Source organism: Gopherus flavomarginatus, chromosome 6, assembly GCF_025201925.1.
Source record: "Gopherus flavomarginatus isolate rGopFla2 chromosome 6, rGopFla2.mat.asm, whole genome shotgun sequence".
In the NCBI taxonomy this organism is placed as follows: domain Eukaryota; kingdom Metazoa; phylum Chordata; order Testudines; family Testudinidae; genus Gopherus; species Gopherus flavomarginatus.
The window spans coordinates 28,846,017-28,864,029 of record NC_066622.1 but is presented as its reverse complement, the minus strand read 5'-3'; the positions used below and the strand labels follow the sequence as shown (position 1 = coordinate 28,864,029).

Below are 18,013 nucleotides of genomic sequence, written 5' to 3'. Positions count from 1 at the left end.
TGGTTTATCCACCCCTAACCCCACCCCACAGTGGAGCTGTTTGTAAAAGAACACCCCTACCTACATCAATCTTTCCCCAACAACCCTCCCTCACCAAGGAAGGGTAAGGTGAGGAGCACTTAATGCTGACAGTATTTATTCCCGGGGCCCTGTCAAATCTGGATTCTATGGTGCTCCATAGGGAGTATTTTCCCTCTCCTATTTCCCCACCCCCATCCACAATCAGCCAAGAGATGTCCCCATGTGGGGCTTGGGAATGGAGGGATGCCATGATAGATTCCACTTCCCCTTATGGCAGCTATTTTGGGTTCATATTTGCACCATTGTGTTACCTCTTTGCCTGAAGAGAAGGGCATAATTTGACCCTTTGTAGACTGCAAACCGTTTGGGGGCAGGGACAGAGAGTTCCCACAGCACCTAGCATAATGGAAACCCAGTACTGTTCAGAACTTCTGGCTGCTGCTGTAATGTGACCATTACATTGAGAATAATAAAGTCATTGCCCACCTGACAAGGTTGTTAAACCAAAGCAAACAACATACCTACCTGGACAATGGCCTCATCAGAAGATTCAACAATTCAGTGCAATTCTTTTATAAGAGAGTGGGACAAATTCTTATATATACAAATATTCCCACTGAAGTAAAGGTGCGCAGGATTTGGAGCAACCCTGCACACTTTTACCCTGACACAGCATGTAGCCACCAAACTCTCTATTGCTGGGCTGACATGTTTTGTTTTGCTTTCTTAGACTTTGTTTCGGGTCCAAGCGTGGATCAGTTTCACTAAGCTAAAAACATCGTTGCAGTGCAGAAAGTCAAACCTTTGAGATGGGTCATATGTCCAGGAAGGCCAACAAAAACCAAAATCAACCCAACAGCCACGAAAACAATAGTCTGCACTTTCCCTCACACCCATTCCCTCCAAACTGGGTTGGTTTGTTTTGTTTTAAACTAACACTCCGACTTCTCCCGAAAGTCCCCCCTACTCAGCAGGATATTTTCAACAATTACTAATGCCTGGTCTACACTTAACATTTAGCTCAATCCAGCTACATCGGTCAGGGGTGTGAAAAATTCACACAGTTGAGTCATTTAAGTAAACCAAGCCCCTGGTGTAGACATGGCTAGGCCAATGGAGGAATTCTTCCATTAACCTAGCTACTGCTGCTCAGAGAGGTGGGTTACCTACATCAACATAAAAACCCCTTCTGTCGATGCAGGGCAGATCTGTGTGGTGGCTGTGCTTCTGTAGCACCCATACTGTAGACGTGGCTTATGTGGTAGTGAATTACATTCTGAATAGATTTCTCAGAAAGAGGAAAATTATGACCCTTCATATAACAGTGACAAGCCGGGTGAGGCAATGTCTTTTATTGGACCATCTTCTGTTGGGGAGAGAGAGCAGCTTTGGAGCTACACAGACCTGAAAAAGAGCTCTGTGTAACTCGAAAGCTTGTCTCTTTCATCAGCAGATGATGACCCAATATAAGATAAAAGCAGCCAAGAGTCCTGTGGCACCTTATAGACTAACAGATGTTTTGGAGCATGAGCTTTCCTAGGTGAATACATGCATCTGACAAAGTGGGTATTCACCCACGAAAGCTCATGCTCCAAAACGTCTGTTAGTCTATAAGGTGCCACAGGACTCTTTGCTGCTTTTACAGATCCAGACTAACACAGCTACCCCTCTGATACTTGACAATATAAGATACTACCTCACCCACCTTGCCTCTCTACTATCCTGGGACCCACAGGGCTACAACAACACTGCAAACAAGAATGTAAGTAAGTGTATATGGAGGATCTTCCAGTTTACCACAGAGGAAAGAGAACTTTAAAAGGTTAATCCAAAGAATGTGAGCTATGTATTGAAACTGAGGGCCTCTGCAACAGGCAGACTGGTTACCATCTGAAGCACAACAAGAATTGGCATGCATAACTTTAAGGGACTTTTTTTCTGGGTGTCTCCTTAAATAAGAACATCCAAGAGTAGCAGTTTTTCCAAAACTATCATGACAATGGCAGGTATCCCTTCAGCTAGACTGTGCCATGTCAAAAACAGAGAAGCAGCCAATTTCCTTGGAGTCAGCCAGTCTTAATGTCATAAGTATCAGAAAAGATATTAGTCTCCTCAAAATGAGTTTTTAATCTCACACTTACTATGAACACTGATTCTATTCTCTCCCTATGTTCCAAATACACCTCTGTGACACACAGCCAGAAAGGGTTAAACATCCTGCAAAATAAGTAACCCTCAAAAAACATGTGGGGAGATAACATTTGTGTTTTTGAGTGTGTGTATACGCGCACACACACATATCGATAGAAGTATGGTGAACAATGTAATCAACAGTCTCTCTCTATGATGTATTCTGATAGATCAAAAGAACATCCTAGCATTCAAATGAATTGTAAAAACGGGATATCTCGGTATTCATCGCCCTTTGAAATGTACTGTGAACGGTGGAGGAACAAGCAAATTGCCTTATGTTAATTCTATAGCTAAGTACTGGTGATGGATCTCCTTCAAAGTCATCCTAATTACCTTTTGTTCCCAGAGGAACTCCCAATTTGTCAAAGAGAACATGAAATTGTATAAAAGATTCTTGGGTCCAGATTCTGTCATCTCAGCTCTGCTTAAGTTTCATCAGGGGAAGTTTGAGTCACAAGACTGAGGTCAATCTCTGCTATGAATCTGAACCTAAATGGATTGTATGTATATTGATCTTAAAACGATAGAGAGAGTATGGTTAAAACAAATTTAGCTTTAGTTAATAAGAATTGGCTGTAGCGCGTATTTGGGTAAGATCTGGAATATTCAATAACCTGGAAGGTTATGCGTCCGAACTTTTGGGATTGGTAGAACAGTTTCTTTTATATGATGAAATAAGATTTTCAGAAATCATCATATTGACTTAGATACCTGGATGTAGGCCTGGGACTGGATCATTTTAAGGGAACTGTGTTGTTTGGACTTCCAGTAAGGTAATAAAGAAGCTGTTTTATGCTGGCTTGGCAAATCTATCCACCAGCTTTTTGGGGTTTGGCTGCCCCATTCTTTGCAGTTCCCCTTAATTGAGTGACCACAGCTTGCGCCCACTGGGACCCCAGTCACAACCACTCATTAGCCTGTAACCAGCTCACTAGATCTATGAAGAGAATATGGACAAAAATATAAACTTTTTTTTACAAGCAGATGTAGTGCCAGACGGTGATCTTAGCTACACAGTGTATATCTGTAGAGTTGAATTCATTCTGGATTTGAGACAGCGTAACCAAGATCTGAATCTGGCCAACACCTGAGTCTTCATTTAAATAGTTTACTTTTTGTTCTGAAAAGTAATCAGCAGAAAGAATTCCTTTTATTTACACAAGATTCCTGAGGTTTTAACAGCATTATACAGCTGAATGAAATCCTGTGAGTGGGTTTTTTTCCTTTAATCTTCTTAAAACAAAGTTCCCTCTGTGTGTTTGGCACCAATCAGTATTAGTTTAAACATTTAGTGGGAGGAGGACAGGAGGATGTCACCCAGTACCTTAAAGATAAATAGTAGGATATGCTCATAATTCTATTAAAGCGTGGCCTCGTGGCTAAAGACCTGGACAGGGAACTTCAGAGTCCTGAGTTCTACTCCTGGCTTTGCCATTGGCCCACTGGGTGACCTTGGGCAAGTTACATCACCTCCTTGTACCTCAGTTTCCCCACTATAAAATGGAGATAATGATAATGACATCCTCTGTCAAGGGCTTTGAGAACTCCTGAGGAAAAAACACTAGGTATTATTTCAGCAGTCACTTTATTCCAATTCAAACAAGTGTATTTGAGTCAGTAAAGGGAAATGTCTCTCCTGCTCTTCTGAATTTATATTTAATCAAAATGTTAAAACAGATCTGGATTAGTTTCCATACACACAAATCAATATTTTACAGATAACTGTATTAAAGCACGCAATGCAAAAACTTACATCAGCAATCACATTGAGCCAGGGCAAGGTGTGTTTCAGTAGTACATTAATACACACACTTCTGCTGTGTTTTGCAGCATGAAGCCTATATGGCCTGATCTTCAGATACTCAAGGAACATATTAACCAAGTACTAGCACCTGCCCAGCATTATCTTGATGCTAATATATTATGTCTGCTTAGGCTTCTATTTGATTTGAACAAAAAAGCTTCTAAATATATCTGAGAGCACACTTTTGGATTACGTGCCTCCACTGAGCCAGAAAGTTCATAAGAAAGAGACAGAGAGAGAAAGAACCCAAAACAAAATGCAGAACCAAGAACTCACAAAAGAAAGAACAAACTCCCTGGTTATTTTCAAATACGTCTTCAAAGTAAACAACAGCTTTATTTCTCGATTTTCCATTGTTGCCTGTCTCCATCTCTCCCCGTCCCTGCACAGCCAGAATATTAAAAATAAGATAGGATCTATCTAGTTCAGAGGTGGGCAAACTACAGCCCGCAGCCTGACCCAGTGCTCTGTGCTGCAAGACGGCGTGGCTGGCTCCAACCACAGTCGTGCCGCCAGCCACCGGTGCTCCAGGCAGCGCGGTAAGGGGGCAAGGGAAGTTGGATAAAGGGCAGGGGATTTGGGGATGGTGGTCGAGGCGGTGGTGTGGATAGGGGTTGGGGCCGTCAGAGGGCAGGGAACGGGGGGTGTTGAATGGGTGCAGGGGTCCCGTGGGGCAGTCAGGAAGGAAGGGGGGTTGGATGGGGCAGCGGGGGGCAGTCAGGTGCAGAGGTTCCGGGGGAGGTCAGGAAGGAGTGGGTGGGTGGATGGGGCAAGGGTGGCAGGGGGGCATTCTGGAATGAGGGGGGGTTGGATGGGGCAGCAGGGGGCAGTCAGGGGTGGGGGTTCCGGGGACAGTCAAGGGGCAGGGGGGGTTGGATGGGGCAGGAGTTGGGGGGGGGAGGCCCATCAGGAGGCAAGAAGCAGGGGGAGTTCGGGAAAGGCCACACCTGGCTGTGCCTTCCCTAACCAGCCCTCCGTACAATTTCTAAAACCCAACGAGGTCCTCGGCCCAAAAAGTTCGCCCGCCCTGATTTAGTTCCTTGATGTCTGTGCCTGGCTACTACTACCCACATTACTACTTCCAACAGAGATGAGCCCCTTTCACGTTACGTTTGAACTGTATAAGCAAAGCTGAAATCATTCCAGGTGCACCTCATGCACTATCGAGAAGGCAATTGCAAGTTGCTAGATAAAAGAAAAAAGTGTTAGGGAAAACCAATGCAAGCTTTATATTATGACATGTCTAACAATCTATAAAATATTAAACAGGAAATAAAAGACAATTTTTGTTTTTCTTTCCCCTTCTGCCCTAACACTTCTTTTTTTTCTTAAAACCATCTCACATATTTAGTACAGTGTGAATCAATTGTGCTGTATCTGCACATGCTTTTAGACTGCAAGGTTTTTAGGACAACCACACCATTTCATATGTATTTTTTATTTTTTTTACTACTGCACATCTACATTATATTATGAAGCCTTTATTTCGATAATCATGCCCATGTTTGCTGAGAGATTTAAAGTGGATCTAACCCCTCTGAAGTGGCCTTGCCAGCCAATCAAAAAGCAGCTTTGGACAGCATCCAGTTTCCTATTTGAATTTACAGCTAGCTATAAATCTAACTGACATCTCAAACACGACTCAAAGTACCATACAGAGCAGATATCCGCTTTTCAAGTCAACATTCCAAGCTACATTCTCCACAAATCACCCAGACTGCCAATAATCAGACTCTCCAGACAGCCACTTTTGTAACCAAGGTTGATCCTGCAAACCTTCAGTTGTAGGAGTAGTCCTCGCTCACGCAGGGAGCCCGTGTTACTTTACGCAACTAGCTTTGTTGCAGACAAAGGTTTGCAGGATCACCTTGTGTTGCATTAAAATGCGATGCAATACTTAACTGCAAGAGAACTAGTTACTTTTTTCCTCACCCTCACGCAATCCCCAAGGAGATAAATCACACGCTGTGCTTTAACTGCATAATGAGAAAACAACAAGGAGCCCTTGTGCCACCATAGAGACTAACGAATTTATTTGGGCATGTTAGTCTCTAAGGTGCCACAAGGACTCCTCCTTGTTTTTGCTGATACAGACTAACAGGGCTACCACCCTGAAACCTGCATAATGAAAGTTTGAAATGGATTCCACTTTACAGAATCTAGTTCACAGATTACCGCCACCTTCACTAATCATTACATTCATCAGTGGAGATTACCTGTACCTAATTCCCTTTGGTGACCATAAATGCAAACAAAACAATGGATCAGTGGGAACGGCAGCATAAATTAACATACATGTGTGAGCTATAGAGAGATCTCCCCACACTCACAAAATTGGCATGCATGAGAGGAATTCCACACTTCACCAAGGGCCCTCAGCTCAAAACAGCTGCTCTGCACGGGGTAAGGAGAGCTGAGAGAAGGCTTGAAGTCCAAATGCTGAGGTCACCCCCCTGCATAATCTGGAGCATGGATCTGTGGGTGTAACCAGTACTCTGTTGTAGAGGAGCTTGGGGAATAGAACTAATGGAGAAGTAACTACGCAATTCCTTTCATATTAGCACCCTGTGATGGTGGTGGAGCATGCTGGCCCACCAATGCTACTGAAGTTCTGATGCTACAGGATTTGCAATTGAGTAGCTTGTAGCTTGGGCAGAGCCAATCCCTTCCTCCCCCAACTCCCTGCACACAGCCAATTTACATGGCTAGTGATGTCTTCTTAAATTGTAGTCTCTTGAGGGCAGGGATCTTGCCTTATGTATTTGCACAACACCTAGTACAATGCGGTCCCAGATCTCCCAGCGCTACTATAACATAAATAACAACAACACATGGTGGAATAAATCATTGGTTTGATGCATTTTAAAAGCAGCATTGGGCTGTGGTTACAGCAGGAGACTAGGAGGCAGGACTCCTGCGTCTCATTCCCAGTTCGTTAAACAGCCACCCCTGACAGATCTCTCTCACTCTGGGCAAATTGTCTGCCACCAAGGTCCCTGCTTTACTCTAGCACAAGCTTCAGAGCTTGATATGTGGCAGATTTTGTGTCTGAAAGTTTCCTGGCTAAGTCTGGAAAAACTTTTTTTAAATAAAAAGTTACATAAACAATAAGGGGGGAAAGTCCCTTCTGAGAATGCCCAGTGTGCATCTGCTAAGGTTTAGCAGATCCTAATAAAGTCCAGACTCCTTCAGAGGAACTATGTATTGTCCCTGCTTGGCCTCACTAGAGGATTCAGCTGGGTACTTGAGCTGCTCCTAGGATTGTTTACATAGGAAGGGTAGGAGATAATTACAACAGTACATACAAAGACCAAAATTCTGCTGAATATCGAAGGCAGGAGAAAATCCATGGGGATGAATAATGCTGACCTATGATTTTAAGGTGTTTTCATTGCTGAGGCATTCTACAAAATTCAGCAATCTTCTAGCTTTAGGGGGAGAAAAAGGTTAATTTCCTATCTTCTTCCATTTTGAAGACACCACATCCCATAGTCATAAGCAGTATGTCCTAGAGGCTAGAGCATTGCACTGGGCCTCAGGAGGCATGATTTTATTCCTATTTTGGCCACTGGGCAATTCACTTTACTTCTCAGTGCCTCAGTTTCCCCACCCCCATCTGTAAAAGAGATAATGATGCTTACCTCCACTATGAAGTGCTTTGATGTCTACTGATAAAAAGCAATATAGAAGACCTAGGGATTATTATTTTTATTATTCCATGGGGATGAGAGAGGCCACAAAGGTAGGGGGAAAAAAGAGAAAGTATTTGTTCCACACATTACTCCATATAGGTCCATCCTCATCACAAGGCCTCAAAGTGGCATGTTGAACGACACCTAGAATTTATGTTTTTAAGGGCTGAGCAATACTAGAAAACTTGCAGCAGTCTAAGTAAATCAATTTAAAAGTGACTTGGTTACAACTGGTACAAATCCCCAATGTAGACACATTTATATCAGTTTAAACTGCAGAAAAGAAGAATGAGGAGGATTTGATAGCTGCTTTCACCTACCTGAAAGGGGGATCCAAAGAGGATGGATCTAGACTGTTCTCAGTGGTAGCAGATGACAGAACAAGGAGTAATAGTCTCAAGTTGCAGTGGGGGAGGGTTTAGATTGGATATTAGGAAGAACTTTTTCACTAGGAAGATGGTGCAGCACTAGAATGGGTTACCCAGGGAGATGGTGGAATCTCCATCCTTTAGAGGTTTTTAAAGTCAGGCTTGACAGAGCCCTGGCTCGGATCATTTAGTTGGGGATTGGTCCTGCTTTGAGCAGGGGGTTGGACTAGATGACCTCCTGACGTCCCTTCCAACCCTGATATTCTATGATTCTTTCACTTTGGCTTATTATTATTTGTATTAGCATAGCACCTAGGAGCCCTAGACATGTACCAGGACCCCACTGTGCCAGGCACTATACAAACACAGAAAAGGCAATTCCTGCCCTAAAACCCTTACGATCTAAGTGTCCGTCTACACTACAACTACTATGGCAACATCACTGCAGCATTGAAGCTACCCTGCTGTAGCTCCACAGTGTAGATGCTTGCTGTGTTGGAAGGAGTTTTTCCAACAATGTAGGTAATGGTAAACCACTTTTCCAAGGGGCAGTAGCTGGGTTGACAGGAAGGATCCTTCCATCAACCTAGCCACATCTAAATGGGTGGGCTAGGCTGTCCTAATTACAGCACTCAGGATGTGAAATTTTAACAGCTCTGAGCGATGTAGCCACATTGACCTGTTTTAGGCATAGACCAGGCCTAAATATAAGTGATAACAAACGAATACAGACAAATTGACAGGGGAGCACACGGAAATAAGCCGCCTGGTCATGGGATTTTTGCCAGAGATGCTCTGCAGCATTAGAGCAGGAGTAAGGTTAAGGGTGAGCCAGGACAGACCTTGCAATGAGAATGAGGGGCAAAAGAGTCAAGGGTGGAGAAGAGTGAGATACTGAGAGAACGGACAACCATATTGATGGGAGAAAGCTTAAGCTGGGGTTTGTTTTAAACACACTCAGACCTGCACTGAAACAAAGGGCATGTCTACACTACAGTGAAAAACCCACGGCTGGCCCAGGCCAGCTGACTCCAGCTCATGGGGCTTGGGCTGCCAGCCTGTTTCATTGCTGACTTCCAAGTTAGGGCTGGGACTGGGCTCTAGGTCCTGGCGAGGTGGGCGAGTGCCAGAACCCAGAAGTCTGCACTACAATGAATCAGACCCACAGCCTGAGACCAAATCAGTGGGCTCAGCTGTCTAGCTGCAGTGTAGGCATACCCAAAAGGTGTGAATTAAAACCAATTTGGTATTATGGCTGCAGTTTTTCTGTAGATAAGCCCTCAGTTACATCAGTGCAAGTTTTCTAAAGCCTAGTCTACACTTCAAATTTAGGACAACGTAACTACATTGCTCACGGGATGTGAAAAATCCACACCCCGATTGACATAGCTATACCCACCTAACCTCCAATGTAAAGCGCAACTAGGTCAAAGAAAGAATGCTTCCATTGACCTAGCTATTGTCGGTGAGATGGTAAAGGGAAAAACCCTTTCCGTCCCTGTAAATTGTGTCCACACTATGGGGTTATGCCAGCAGAACTACAGCAATGTTGCTATAGTGCCGGTAGTGAAGAGATAGCCTAATACAGACTGGCCGCATATACGAGCGTGTGTATGGTCTTCTTCACTGCCCTACATTCCATCATCTGCCCTTCCACCCCATTCCTTCTCCATCCCCTGGAGCTCCATACCCCCAGGCCTCTGCTCAGAAGTCCCTTCTGCAGAAGCTCTGCTCCCCACTCTCCTAGGTATCTGGTCCTCCAGCAACAGGAGCTCTGGTCCCATATGCCCTGCTTTCGCCATTTTGGATCTCAACCCCCTCACAGGTCCTCTGCTTCCCCATGTGATCTGAGCCTACTCCTCTCCAAGAGGTCTGCCCTCCCACAGCTCTCTGGTTCTCTCCAGCTTCTTCACTCTGCCACTCCCACCCTGTGGATGATTATCTCAGAGGTGCTGAGCAGACCAGGAGAATGGGAGAGCACAGCTACTCTGATTCTCTGCCCTGACCACAACATGGCAAGAGAAAGAGCAGCACTCCTGGGCTCAAGGAAAGAAGTGCTTTCTCTCTCCACTGCAGACTGAAAGTTAAGGGACTGTCAGGGCCTTTGGGCTTGTCTATACTTACACTTTATAGTGCTCTAACTTGCTGGCTCAGGGCTTTAAAGTGCTAGTGTAGACAGGCTCCCAGCGCTTGGAGCTAATCCCCTCATGGAGGTGGATTACCTGGAGCACTGGGAGAGCTCTCTCCACTGGGACAGCATTCCCAGGGCAGCACTTTGAAGTTTCAAGTGTAGACATACCCTTTGTCTGCAGAGCTGGGCAGAGGGTTGGGAAGGGGAGGGAGTAAGAAGTTGGGGGAGGTAAATACATTGCTGCCCCCACCCCTGGTTGAATGGTAGGGGAGAAGAAGTAAATCCTCATTGTAATTACCCTATAATCCCAATGTAAAGTGAAGCTATCCTGCCAATCTACTATTGCAGAAAATGATCTCCACCCGAACAATTAGCAGCCAGAAAGCTGGGAACTCTCCCCTCCCCCAGCCCACTGACTTGTGAGGTGAGGGTCTTCAAAGCTTAGGGGCCTGCATTTGGTCCTAAGAGTTCGACAAGCCAGCAATAGCAAGAAATTTCTGAGTTCATGCTGACACTCCACCGCTTTACACTTTGACACTTGCTCAGAAGGCCAATTATTTGACACTTGCTCAGAAGGCCAATTATTTGATTTCTGTACTTTCTGATTTGCTTCCAGGAAGCTCCATGTCAAGTCAAAGCTCTGATATGGATGGCCGACATAAGTGTGTCAAATGGCTCACTACTACAAGGATCTTTGGCACAGTGTCTGGCATTTCTACACATATTGTGCAGCCATTCATTCATTTTCTGGTCTTTACAGATGGTTTATTACAAGGTTAATTTATTGGAGAACCAGCTCTGCACAGAAAGGATCCTGCGAATGCTCTGTAGCCAGTATTTAAATATTAGCAATTCAGCCTTTTTTATGAAGACCTACTCCTAATAATTACTTCTACCAGCAATTTTTCCTTTTTAAAATAGTAGTAACCTTTGTACTTAGATGGGGAAATCTACTTAATATTAAGGAACTCATAGTTCACCCCCATGTATACCCCTTTTATAAACAACCAGTTAAATAATTTAATTCAAAATCTGTGTATATTTGGAGGAACACGAAAGGTGAAAGAGAGAGATAAAAGCTTGATCCCAATATCAAACTGCACCCTTAAAATTCAGGGACCTGGGTTCTATATTAGAAATGCTATCTGGAGAGCTCTGAACTATATGCCATTATACAGCAAACAACAGAATTATAGTCTAAGACTTCATTATTCCCTTCCCTCTGCAATGACCACCACAGTAACAGACTGGCACCTGATCTCCAGCCTATTAACCGCAAGTCTCCTCTTTCCTGTGCATCTCGCCCAGCTGAGAGAAGACACAGCAGATGTCACTAGAAGGGCACAGGGTCTTAGAGGAATTGCTGAGCTGCCCCTTTAAAGGGCTGCATAGCATTACGCCAGCAATTATGTGCATGATGATGCCGGATCTAGCTGTGACACTGCACTGCACTGGAGACGATGATGATGCTCTTCATTTGAGCTGAAAGAAGCCAAGATGCAGCCAACAGCTGTTTTCCAGCGAGAGCTGAAGACAAGACTTCCCGGGGAGGGTGAATTACATCTCTACTGCCTCACACAAACACAGACCAGACAGAAACATGCATGCCCAGACCATCCATCAGTAGCAATGCATCCTCTGCGCTCCCGTGCCACCTCCCCACTGCAGAGATCAGACTGCTTTGCAAGCAGCAATGAATTAGCCCTTGTTGCTGCAACCCCAGGATATATGACCGGCCTCCCATTACAGATGGGCCAAATTCCTCCTAGGAGTAACTCCAGCCTTTGCAGCGGAGTTACCCCAGAGATTAGCGTAGCCCCCAAAGGTTCAGGGAGCCTTGCCCAAGGTCAGACAGTGGCTGAGGCACCCCGGGTCTCCAGATCCCCTTCGTGGGGCGCAGCCCCTAGCCCGCGCCCCCTGCCCCTCCAACAGACGAGCACAGGGCAGTCAGTCCCGGCGGGTCACCCCCGGCCAGCCACGGCCCCGGCCCCCCGGCTCACCTCCTTCAGCTGCTCCATCTCCGTGCGGATGGTCTCGTACTCCGCCTCCAACTCGTCGTACTGCTGCTTGAGCTGCTGCTTCTCCTCCAGCACGGCCAGCCCGTACTCCGCCGCCTGGATCTTCTCCCGGGTGGTCTCGCCCAGCTCCTGGGAGAGCCGCTTGAGCTCGCTCCGCAGCCACTCCGGCTCCGACTCCATCACCAGCTTGGCGTACTCCTCCTCCTCCATGGCCAGAGCCATCGCGGCCGGCCGGGAGCGGCGCCTTCCGTCCCCGTCCGGCGGGGCAACACAGCGAGCGGGGCTGCGGGGCGAGCCTGGCAGGGGGACGGACGCAGCGCCCTTAATAACCCCGCAGCCGCTGGGCTGCCATGGGCCGCCCTCGGCGAGCACAACTTGGCCCCGCTGCTGCGCTGCCAGCTCCCCCGGCTGCCATGAAACGGGCAGGGCGCTCGGTTCGCTCTCGCCCCTGGCTGCACCCCCGCCCCGGGCAGCCCCTTACACCATGATTCCTGCCTCCTCCTGCAGGCTGCGGCTGCGAAACGAGCTGGGCAGGCAGAGCGCAGTGAAATCATTCAAAAGGAACGGCCAGCCAGCTGCCCGGCGGGCCTTGTGGGACGTGTAGTCCCGCCTCCCCCCAGCGCCAAGCAAAGGCGTGTCTCAGAGGACTACGAGTCCCACAATGCACAGGGAGGGCAGCCCAGCTGGAAGGCAGCCACAGCCCTCTTAGAGGAATTCTTGTTAGAGGAAGAAGCTGGCAGAGGGCTGTGTTATCATCGGCCTCAGGGCAACTTTCACTTGTAACAGTGACGCCTACAGGCCGCGTCAAACCTAGGTGGCTACATTATTGCGGGCGGGGGTCAGAGTTGTGCCAGTTTCTGTGATATGTTGCTTTCAGAGGCTGTATTCGTTGCAAACGGAGGTAGTTGGGCACCTAAATACCTTTGGGAATCAGACTCGTCTATGATGGAAGTGAACTTAAGATAGCAAGCATCCCTCTGACTTTTAAACAACACAGCACTATGTTTTCCCCGCAAAGTTGTTGTTAGCATTGTCAGCCCTATCTGTCGTCTTTGTTGTAGTTCTGTAATTATTTATTTATTCATTCTGTGGTGTATACAACACTATACTTGTGCATGGTACTTTACCAACAAACGTATTTTGTTTGTTTTAATTTTCTCAATTGAAAGATTACATTAATCTTTGCAGGACCAGGGATATGGATTTAGGCATGTGCTTAATTTTATGCACATGAATAGTACACATTGAAGTCACTGCTTACACGTGTAAAGTTAATTATGTGCACAGGCCTTCTCAGCATCAGGGCCTTCTCATGATCCTGCAAGTAAATCCTTGCTCACATGCATAGCCACAGTGAAATCAAAGATAATGCTTTTGTGAGTGAATACTCAGCACATAAGACAGGGTTTAAAGATCTGGCTAGAAGATAAGATGTAACAAAGAGTGAGGACCACAAAGAATGGGAGGGGAGGAGAGGAAAGGGAGAACAAAGGTTGCAACAATGGGAGCATGTGTTTGCTTTTGAATGTTATGCATGCTTCTTGAGGGTGCTGTCTTTGTTAGTAGTCTTCAGTGTTCAAAAACTAAACCTGATATATAGCATTCTGATAGAATTAACTGGTTATATGAAATAATGACTGCTATTGTACTGTAAAGCTGTACCATTGCTTTAGCTTTCACTCGATGTACATTTAATGTTGCTATAGATTCCTCCCTACATTTATAACTGAAGTACAATGGTTGCTAATTAATGTGGTTTTTTGAAATTAAAAACACCTTAAGTTATTGATTATGATTTTTATTGGGGGTGCTTGTTTATGGTGGTTATTATAGTATTACTTTTGGCGTCTTTATGTAATTCTTCTTTCACTCAGCTTGTTTATTTCTCTGTATAGTGCCACTGATATGCATGGCACTGGGCAGATAAGTAAGAAGATGAGGTTCTGGTTTCCAGGAGTTTACCGTCCGAACAGATAAGGGGAACAGAGTGGTAGCCATGTGAGTCGATCAGCAAAAACAACTACAGAACATGGAGTAGAGCAGGGCTGGGCAGAAATACCAGAAAACAAGGGGAAAGGTAAGCAGCTGGTGCAGGAACATAATTAAATGTATTTTATTACAGATTTGTCTTAATTTTTTTATTAGCTTACTATAATTTTTAGGGTTTTGCAGAAGCAGGAACAGGCATAAGAGGGAAAAGGAGTGGGTGCTGGAGTTAAGATTAATTATAGAAAGTGAAGCTGAAGTAATGCTCTCTCAAAAGCACATGGGAAAGCTTTGTATTCCTTTAAGACACAGATCCAGCAAACACATAAGCACATGTATAACTTTAATCACATGAGTCATTCCATTGAATTTAATAGAACTCCTCACATTTAAAGTAATGCCAGTGTTTAAATAATTTGCTGCACTGGGGCCTATATGAGCATTCTATGTAGACTATATAAAACGTATAATTGAGAAGAGGCTTGCAACCGACTAGAATTCAGAAGAAAATAATTTTATAAGCAATAGAAATTTGCAGAAGTTACAAGATCTTACTTGCCAGGTATAATTTTGTTAAATACTTTGTACAGTGTTAGTTCATTATTAGTATTTCACCACAGCAGTGGCATATTTAGACTTATTCAGTTGTGAATATGGCCCAGGATTTTCCAGGGCCACTCACCACATTTGCACACCCAACCTTCCAACCAGAGTTTCAGACTCAATGCCCATCGATTATTTCATCTAACTTTAGCACCAGGTAGCAATGACAGAGAATGAATTCCTTAGCATTCCTCCCTTGTTGCCAGCTTTATCTCTTGGCTCCTTGGTTCTTTTAGGATGGAGCACCAGAAATCAGAGAGCCTCGCAACCAGCTGTATGGAGGAAGCAGCAGCAGCACCAGCTGATGGAGACAGTGTCATGGGTACACAGGAGCAGGTCCTAGTCACACTGAGCAGAGTGCTGGATGGGGCATGTATCATTTTCTACAGGGATGGCCCTAAGAATGAAGTAGCAAGTACATTTCTGTGTGAAAGTAAACATCTTGTCATAATTTTCCCCATCAGGAGTAATGTAGTAATTGTCCCTGTAAATCCTCCATATGCCCATTGGAGTTCTGAAGATCCCTTCCTTTTCCATTGTTTCACATCTCCCAACTCAGTGGCTCCATCTAACAGTTCCCCATCCCTCAACTGGGAATAATGGCATTTCACAGGGTTAATGTGAGGATAAATGCACTAAAAACTGTGGGGTACTACAGGAACTGGGGGAGAAAGGGGGTTGTATAAGTATCTAAGGTAGATAGATTTTGCAGCTGTCTTGGTTGGCTTGTATAGCTCCAGGGCCAGCTCCAGGCACCAGGGGAGCAAGCACATGCCTGGGGCGGCACATGCAAAGAGGTGGCATTCCATCCATTTTGGGGATGTTAGAGTCTAGGCAGTTTTTTGGGTTTTTTTCCTGCTTTGGCAGTTCGGGTGGTGCCAGTCCGAGCGGTAGTTTGTTTTTTGTTTTTGTTTTTTTTCGCTTCAGCAGTTCAGGGGCAGCAGTCCGAGACACTTTTTTTTTGTTGTTGTTTGGGGTGGCAAAAATGGTGGAGCCGGCCCTGTATAGCTCTCTAACAATAATACTTGAGCAGCCTCCAACCTATCCCCATCCCACTTGAAAAAGATCCAGCTCTTTTGATGAGGAAATGTAATCAGCTACTGTTGCTAGTTACCCTTTAATAAAAGAATGGTGGTTACCAAAGAAGAGTAAAATAGGACACAATGAATGATGTAATTACTTCTCCACCACGAGTAGCATTAATTTATAAGCCATGACGTAGGGCTGAGCACCCTGGGTCAAATTCTGCTCTAAGGCCTGGTCTCGACCTAGAACTTCGGTCAACCTTGCTACATTGCTCAGGCTGTGAAAAATTTCACACCCTGTGCAACTCAGATAGGTCAACCTAACCCTCACTGTAGATGCTACTAGGTCAGTAGAAAAATGCTTCCATCAATCTACCTACCGCCTCTCAAGTGGGTGGATTTACTATAGTGATGTAAAAACCCCTTCTGTCATGATAGTAGGTGTCTACACTACAGGGCTACAGCAGCACAGCTGCAACACCCATTGTAAATCCTGAGTAACTCCACTGAAGTTAGTGAATTTACTCCAGATTGACACCAGTGTAACTGAGAGCACTATTTGGCCTTCTGCATGTCAGCTTAAAAGCTTGCCCAACTTGTTCACAGCTTGTCCTTCTTTTATTGCAGCGGGCACAGCTCAGAATTTCACCAATGGCAAAAATAATTGGTATTGAATTGGTGGACAAGTGCCAAACACAAAAAACAATTACCTGTCTGAGCTCACATGAGGATTAGAGCATAGTATATAACACGGGCTGTGCCTATAGCTCCAGGACTTTTTCAGGCTGCTTTAATCTTCCACCTACCTATGTTCATCCAGATCCATCTTGGTACATATAAAAACATTCCTCTTTAATAAAGTGTTTTAGTGTCTGTGAGTTTAACCTCGTAGTCATGAAGCCGCCAGACTAATATTTTATTTTGAGGAACTTGTGCCAACCCAAACCTCCACATGGTTCATCTAGAGAGGCTGCATTTGACATGTGAATACTGAGGTAATGCCCTAATTCTCGTCCCTGTAACAAACTTGCCGTGAGCTGAAAAACAAAAGTTTGATGTAAACAGCCCACTGCAGTTAACGAATATTCCTTCTGTTTTCAGTTTCAAAATGCCTTGAGTCCTGTGTTAATAGCAAACCTGTATGTATTGGCCCTGATTCCAAAAACCTCACACACCCCTAACAGCTAACACCCAGCTTTTAGAACAAGGAGTACTTGTGGCACCTTAGAGACTAACAAATTCATTTGGGCATAAGCTTTCGCGGGCTAAAACCCACTTCATCAGATGCATGCAGTGCAAAATACAGTAGGAAGATATATATGTGTGTGTACGCAGAGAACATGAAAAAATGGGGGTTGCCATACCAGCTCTAACAAGACTAACCAATTAATACAATAATCAATTTATACACCCTCAATTATTTCTTCTCTAAATTCACATAAATTCCACATGCCCTACGCTCATTTAAACACCCAATGCACTACATGCAACCAAACTGGCTGGGCCTGCTTCTGCTCTCACACCAGTGTTATAAGTTGGTGTAACTAACTCCTTTGACTTCAATGGATGCCTTCCAGATTTACAACAGGGTGAGATCAGAATTTGGCTCACTGAACATGAAAGTCCTGGAGTAGCACTGCCACACTTGACTTGCAGCTGTTTTCATACTCCGCTACCATTGTTGTTCTGCCAGTTTTCACTCCCTCCCAAACTATACAAGCTGGCATGGTCAGAAGCAGCTCCTGCTGTCTATAACTGGTAAGTAACTCTGCTTCCCAGCTGCTCAACAAGGAGAATCAAGGAGGAAAATGGCCAGGGTGGTGAGACTGCACACAATGCACTCAGGAGCAATTTTCTTCCCTGTACTCAGGACAAAGACAACTGGGGGCTTAATGGCGCTTTATCCTCCTCTCCCCCAAAAAAGTTTAAGGATTGTGTTAACAAATAAAGGAAATGCTGAGTTTGGAAGAGAAACTTGCTTATCTCACTTGATTAAAAGTACCCAAATTTAGTCATGGTACAAAACTATTCATTAAAACTATGTTCAACAGCTATTATTCTATTATTTCTTTAACTGTAGTGCCCTCCTACACCCCCAGTTCCCCATAAAGAAAGTTGACTGTGCCCCTGGTACTTTCCAACTTTCATGGGAGATCTGGGACCTGGACTGGA

At 45.0% G+C, this 18,013-nt stretch overlaps 1 protein-coding gene and 1 long non-coding RNA gene across 3 annotated transcripts in view; one reads left to right on the top strand and one right to left on the bottom strand.

Annotated features, from left to right (window-relative positions):
- Positions 1 to 12,800, bottom strand: part of BICD2 (BICD cargo adaptor 2) — a 157,453-nt gene extending 144,653 nt beyond the window's left edge. The window contains exon 1 of one of the 2 annotated variants that reach the window (XM_050959185.1): positions 12,210 to 12,800. In XM_050959185.1, the coding sequence (XP_050815142.1) occupies positions 12,210 to 12,449 (240 nt within the window). In that variant the 5' untranslated portion in view covers positions 12,450 to 12,800. The remainder of the gene's footprint in view (positions 1 to 12,209) is intronic. The other variant, XM_050959186.1, reaches the window with a different exon arrangement.
- A 1,437-nt stretch (positions 12,801 to 14,237) lies between these two features.
- On the top strand, positions 14,238 to 15,276 carry LOC127053864 (uncharacterized). The gene is made up of 2 exons (XR_007775136.1): positions 14,238 to 14,304; positions 15,053 to 15,276. It is a non-coding gene; the product is annotated as an uncharacterized LOC127053864 (long non-coding RNA).
- The last annotated feature ends 2,737 nt before the right edge of the window (positions 15,277 to 18,013 follow it).